The 6,781-nt window shown below is 34.0% G+C and overlaps 1 protein-coding gene and 1 long non-coding RNA gene across 2 annotated transcripts; both read right to left on the reverse strand.

The window, feature by feature from the left end:
• Positions 1-867: 867 nt before the first annotated feature.
• LOC118598148 lies at positions 868-2,482 on the reverse strand. The gene is made up of 3 exons (XR_004947258.1): positions 1,894-2,482; positions 1,738-1,779; positions 868-1,136 (listed from the first exon to the last, which is right to left on the reverse strand). It is a non-coding gene; the product is annotated as an uncharacterized LOC118598148 (long non-coding RNA).
• Positions 2,483-2,557: 75 nt separating this feature from the next.
• On the reverse strand, positions 2,558-6,326 carry LOC118598199 (adhesion G protein-coupled receptor F5-like). Its single transcript, XM_036210659.1, has 7 exons — positions 5,814-6,326; positions 5,672-5,705; positions 4,668-4,769; positions 4,050-4,222; positions 3,321-3,485; positions 2,633-3,240; positions 2,558-2,585 (listed from the first exon to the last, which is right to left on the reverse strand). Exons 1-7 carry the CDS (start codon positions 5,988-5,990, stop codon positions 2,558-2,560), a joined length of 1,287 nt encoding a protein of 428 aa, XP_036066552.1. The 5' UTR covers positions 5,991-6,326.
• Between the last annotated feature and the right edge of the window lie 455 nt (positions 6,327-6,781).

Below are 6,781 nucleotides of genomic sequence, written 5' to 3' on the forward strand. Positions count from 1 at the left end.
CAATGGTGTGTTGTGAGTAGGCCCTAAACCTGCAACCTGGTGCTTTGGTTTGCTAATATGGAGCTAATAAATGCCATCACATTTTAGATCACTAGTTGTTGTTTTATTTATTTATTTTTTTTATATAGGTTACAACTGAAAATCAAAACAATGAATGAATAAATGATATGGTTTATTTCAAGTAATCAGGTCATAATACATAGGATATCACTTAATAAATCGCAAGTAGATCGCTTGAAAGGGAGTGGAAGGAAGCAAACTTATATAATCCCACCCCGACTGAATGAAAATGAAAAAAGTTAAATCGGAGAACATGATTTATGTTGAAAGCCAGGCTTCAAAATATCAAATTTTTTCACCAGAATCTTGTAAAAAAAAAAAATTGTGTGTAACAAATAAGTTGCTAATGAGAATACCAATCCACTTGCCACGATTTGATTAAAAACAGATAATAATTATATGGAAAATACAATAAACCACCAATGTCTTCTATTTATTTTTTTTGAAAAAAGTATAGAGTAGGTGTGATCGTTATTAAATATCAAATGCATTTGGTGTTGCAAGGGCCACCAAAAGTACATATTTTTAGATATTGGATGTAAAATTAATATTTATGCATTTATATTCCTCAAAAGACCAAAGTTCACCTCATCATTGATTATTTAAATCTGCCATGCAAAAATATAAATTTATTTAGTGTATTTGTCTTCTTTACAATGTTCCCAAATTGAAAAATCACTTTATAGGCATACTTTTAGAGGTTGATAATTAACACCAAGTAAAATACAAAATAAAAAAAGAAGTTCAGTTTGGTATTTTTGACGAAATTATGCAGTCTGAGTAACTGTCAAAAAGAGAATATAAATTAATTAATTCAGTTCTTAATAAAGCAATTTTCTCACTAGATTTTGTCATTTTATCACTAGCTAAATTCTAGAAAGTGACTTCCAACGTTGACATACCTCTTTGACTCAAATCCATCTCAAATTTGGGTGAGTCCTCTTCACGTGCTCTACATATTCTCTATAGGGCAAAAACAAAACAAAAATAAAAACCACAACAAAATTATGAGCTAACAGACTAAATAAGAAAATCAATCTTACGCCTTTCCAACATTCTACCAATGTTTGGCGCACCTGAAATTGTAGTTTATTTATAGTTAGTACTCTGTTCAAAATCAAGTGGAAAATAAACAAAAAACATAATGAAAATACAATTTCAACTTTCTTATATTGAGGAGATTTGAGATTTAAGAATGCATTTTTTCAATTTGCAATTCAAAATTCAATTCAGGCTTGCAAAACTATAATTCATTTTCTAATTTACATTTCAGTATTAATCTGCTCCCCCCAGAAGAGCTGGAGGAAGTGACCGGGGAGAGGGAAGTCTGGGGATCTTTGCTTATACTGCTACCCCCGTGACCTGGTCCCGGATGAAGCGGAAGAAGATGGATGAATAGATGAATTGAAAATTGAATTGAAAAATGAATTTACAAATTTCATGGTGAATTTGCAAATTGAATTATCACTTAAAAATGCATAATACTTTGAATTACGACCTATTTAGTTGCATATTTTGCAAAGTTTTTTCATATGATAAGATTTTTTTTTAAGATGTCAGTGCTTCATCAATTGCCATTATGACTCAAGATGAAGTACTATCTGCCAACAGTCTGAACAGACATGTCATCTTCCCAACCAAGCATTGTAAAATATTAAAAAAATAAGACATACATACCTTTTTATCCAGTAATAAACCAAATATCAAAAGTAAAATTCCCTAAAAAGCAAGGCAAAAATAGAGCCATTAAAATCACCCCTAAAAAACATATCACAATTTAATGAAGAATATGGATAAAGTACAAATGATTATTTAACAATTCTGATTCAGTACCTGTAGAGAGAAGAGTAATGTCGATGCGATGTGAATGCCTTTGTTGGTTGGGAAAACTATGGTGCCAATTCCTACAATCCAATTTATTCCAAATAGTGATGTTAGGACAGTCACAGCTTTTGTAAAAACAACTGCCGAGTTTGAGTCTACCATGTTGGTGCTATTTGTCTTTCTTCTTTTAAACATTTTATATAATACCACTGTTAGGATAATCAGATTAATAAACACTATCACTATTACAGGAATTACAAATGCAAGTAGAGCTTTAGATTCTTCCCAGTTGAGCCAGCAGATATTGTGTCCTCGCACATATTCTTCTTTAGGAGCAGTTACTGCATATGTTATAGCTGCAATGATGAGCGGTCCCCCATAACCAAGAGTGCATTTAAAACCAATCCATACACCCAAACTAAAATCATCACCTACTGCAAATGTTCTGTAAAGCAGGAGGAGAGCTGAACCCAGCATCCAAAAGAACATAGCAAGGTAGAAAAAATGGGTAAAAAATGTAATTGCAATGCATGCTTTAGTATTTTCCATTTCCTCAGAAATTTGAACTCCTAAAAGAAAGCAAATGTTTGCAATCAAAAGGGACAAGGCACTGTTAAACAAGGAGATGTGCCGAATGTATGATATGTTGCTTTTGTCATTTAGCATGATAGCTTCAATGATTACAGTGATGACCAAAGAACCTATAGATATGCCAAGTCCTATATAGGTGATGAGGTCCAACACAAACAAATTTGGGCTGTAGGCAGACATAAGGATTGACAAAGAAGTGAGATGGTTGCAGCTGCAGCTTATAGCTTTATTTTCTCTAAGCACCACAAAGCAACCGTCATCATCCCATCCACCAAGACCGTCAAGAAGATTAAAGTTCCAAAAAACACATTTTGGATTTTGGAGTGTATCATCAAAAACTTCAAATCTTATGGAGATATTAGTGATTTCCCCACTGGACTGAATTAGTGCAACATTTCCATTGATTGAGTTAAATGATGAGTTAACTTCATCTCTTGGAGGGAGAACGTTGTCCATAGAGGAAAATACTAAAACAGTTAAGGTCTTCCACCCTCTATCAGACTCTGGTATGTCCACCTTAACAAACGACTCAAAGTCACCACTGAAATCCTCGATGAAAGCAGTTTTCCTCAGGAGAATCAGAGGAGTGGAAATGTTTACAGGGTTATCAGTTAGGCTTCTGGTTAATAACTCAAGAGACTGCAGGAGTAAAGAGTTGCTACTTTTATGTGTTCTATTATTCATGATTTTGTCATTCCTGTTCAGAAAAATCCATGACCCTTTTGCTTCTTCTCTGGTGAGAACATCTGTGGTGAACAAGATGTCCTGAAATAATAATAAAAAATGTTAAATTAAGCAAAAAGGTTATTGTGGATGCTTGGATTTAAGGAATGATGTTCACCTACCTCCATATAATCTTTATTTATGAGCAACGCCGAAGCTGCAACATTGTTCAAGATCACAACAATGGCTTCAATAATGAGTGGAGACTCAGTTACTTCTTTAGAGAAGTCGACTGTCAATGTTCGGAGTTTCTTCAAGAATGCTGGCAGAACAACACTGTTCAGGGACTGTCAAAACAACAAAACTATTATTATATGAACATGTTATAAATATTTACCTCAAATAATTTAATTTAAATACATTTTTAAACTATGTCTTTAGAAGTTTTTAATTAAAGATTATTTTGATGAGAGCAAAAATGTCAAAGACAGAACATTAAGGTATGCAGTGAATGAAGACATGAAGGTCGCTGGTGTTGGAGTAGAGAACATAAAGGTATTTTCTTAGCTCAGAAGTTTAAAAAAAGTGTCTGAATCCCATATATTGAACACAATTTTTAACACATTCCCATTTAAAAGCACTGGGAAAGGAAAATATGGGTTTGTTCAATCATGTGGAATCATACACAAAATATAAATTTGTTTAGTCCAACTGAACAGTTAAAACTACTAAATAAATAAATAAAGATCATAATGGTCTAAACTCATTTAAGCCTTTTTTGCTTTATTAAAGTTCTATATGCTATACAGCCCTTTCACCAATGCACACACATGGAACCAAACCTGTGACAGCTCTACCTCTTCTCCACTGTTGCATAGTAAAACACACTTGAAATAGTAAAGTTAAGTTACCTTGGACTGTTCAAGCAGCCTCTGAACTTCTTTCAGAACAGGATTTTCTTGGACAGTTTCACATGCTTCATTCTGCAAGCACACATTTGCTGTTTCTCTCACTTTGGAGCAAGAAGTGTCTGCAGCCAATGCCGTAGATTTATCCTCATATCTGCTACTCAGAGATGGAAAACCTATCAAGAGAGAAAATAAATTAATATTGACCAAAATGTGCTCATTTTTATATTCGTGAAGTCTGGAAGGCTAAAGATGATTATGTTATTTGCAAGCCAATAGTAATATTGAACCTATTTTGGAAAATAATGAAATGATGGTGTCAAATATTTGTGGAACTTTTTTTGATATCCTTAACAATTTATGACACATTCAGTCAACAATACTCTGGTTTCAAAGAGTCCAGAATGTAGGTAAAAAAAAACAACAGCTTAATTATGGTTTATTTTCACTATAAATATATATCAAATTTGGCTGTGATGTCTAATATTACAACAGCTGCTTGTTATGGGGCAGTACACAGTTTGAAAAGTAGTTAAAGTTGAAGAACACAATAAAATTACAATGTCATCTATTTTAGACAGTACAGGTTAATACTGTAGTTCAATTTTTCTTCAACATTACTTTGACAGCATGGCCACACCAACGTTGATTCTGCATCAGGACTGGAAAAGCCAGGCTGTTCATTTACACAAAGGGGTCTCCAACTGATTCCTAAATTGGGACCTGGTGGCAGAAAACCACAAATGAACACAGGTCATCGGATATAGGTTAAAAATAACATTTTTTCATTTGTAATCCCTTTCTGCATTTCAGTTTTCTTCGTTCTTGCTGAGTTGAAATTGTAGGCAATTTCTGTTTTCCTTTTAGTGTCATGACCATTTCTGATACAGAAGTCAGGATTGACTCATCTGTGTTTTTGTGGCAGCAATTACAACTATTTAACTAAGTAGATCTGATCTGTCCAGTCCTGGTCCTTAAGATCTTAACCTTGCTTTTGTTTTCCAGCTTCCTCTGCTTTCTTCCACTTACTTGGATCAAATGTGTTGAATTAATTATTACCCTGAATCATCTGATCTTGCTAAGCAGCAACTTAGACAGATGGATGGAAAACAAACCTGGTGGCAAATCTTAAGGGCCAGGGTTGTTCAGGATGGTTAATTAGACACTTCTTGAAGAATTTCAACAATGCTAATCCAAATATAGCTTCCTATCCCATAATCACATATGATTTTTGAGTATAGAAAGTAGTACCAAGGTAATGTCTGACTTTGTATGCAAAAATTAGAGATATATCAGCTATATACAATACTATATATATACCAGCTCAGTGGCCTTGTAGTAGAGTGTCTGCCCTGAGATTGGAAGGTCGTGGGTTCAAATCCCGGCCGAGTCATACCAAAGACTTTAAAAATGGGACCCAGTGCCTCCCTGCTTGACAATCAGCACGAAGGAGTTGGACTGGGGGGTTAAACCACCAAATGGTTCCCGAGCGCGGCTGTGTCTGCAGCTCACCGCTCCCCCAGGGGATGGGTCAAATGCGGAGAACAAATTTCACACACTTAGGTGCGTGACAAATAGTGGGACTTTATATATGTATAGTAAATCAACCTTTTAGATGCACTTACTTAGATCAAGGTTGGATGTATTAGTTTTTCCTTCCTAAAAAAAATTGGGGAAAAAAAGACATCAGACTGGAGATAAACAGCTTCTGCGTACTGCTAAGTTATTCTGGAAACTATAAAGAAATTACTTCTCATTCTTCCTTACCTTCAGGAAGAAAGTCTCAGTGTGAGCACACTTTTGATAAGATAACATAAGGAGAACAGTCACAGCTAACCAGGATGCCATCCTGAAAATCAGAGACGTAAAGTACACAGAATAAGCACCTGGAGTTGATATTTTTTTTAGAAACTGTTGTGGCAAACAATGTGAAACGTTCAGCATATTTAGTAAATACTTTCACTATAGGGAGCTGGCATGAATGGATGGGGACATAAAGAAGGAAAAAACAAAAAAGAGATCAAACCTGTATTTCAAGGGAATAATGTAGGGAATCTTGCCTGTGAGATCGACTAGTCTTAGTTCCCTTATTGGAAAAGATCCCATTAAAAACAACTCATTTCATTTAATCTCTTTACTAAATATGACATATCATACAAATGGATATAGTTTACTCTGAAAGACTTAACAATAGTATGACATAGGCCCTTTAATGCAAATTACATAATCACTTATTTTAGAGGCAAAATAATGGACAAACTACTAAACAGTATGTGCAATCTGTACCTGTTAGTAAGAAACCATACTAAAAAAACTGGTTTAATAAAACCAGTTTGTTCAAAAGTGACACCACAACTGTGGAGACTATTTATTGTTAATGTTAGAAATATTCAATCCTTTGTACTTTATTAATCCCCTGAATTTATATAAAAAAAATACTTGTCATTTTGATCTTATTTAGATCCTAATTTAAGGTATTAAGGCAAATGTAGTCTTTTTTAGTTTTAACATCTGTTTTGGGTTTTTTTCAAACTTGTTTTTGAATGATTTTATTTTCACACCAGTTTTTTTTATACATCTCCATAGATGTTTTTGTACTGTTTTTAGTCCTATATGACTTCTATACCCTTTCAAATGCTGCTTTTTATTGGTTTTTACTTGTTAACAGTTACTTTTTTGCCTTTTTAAGGCCTGCTTATAATCATTAAGTGGGTTTCATGTTTTACTCAGAATTC

Source organism: Oryzias melastigma, linkage group LG24 (assembly GCF_002922805.2).
Source record: "Oryzias melastigma strain HK-1 linkage group LG24, ASM292280v2, whole genome shotgun sequence".
Classification (NCBI taxonomy): domain Eukaryota; kingdom Metazoa; phylum Chordata; class Actinopteri; order Beloniformes; family Adrianichthyidae; genus Oryzias; species Oryzias melastigma.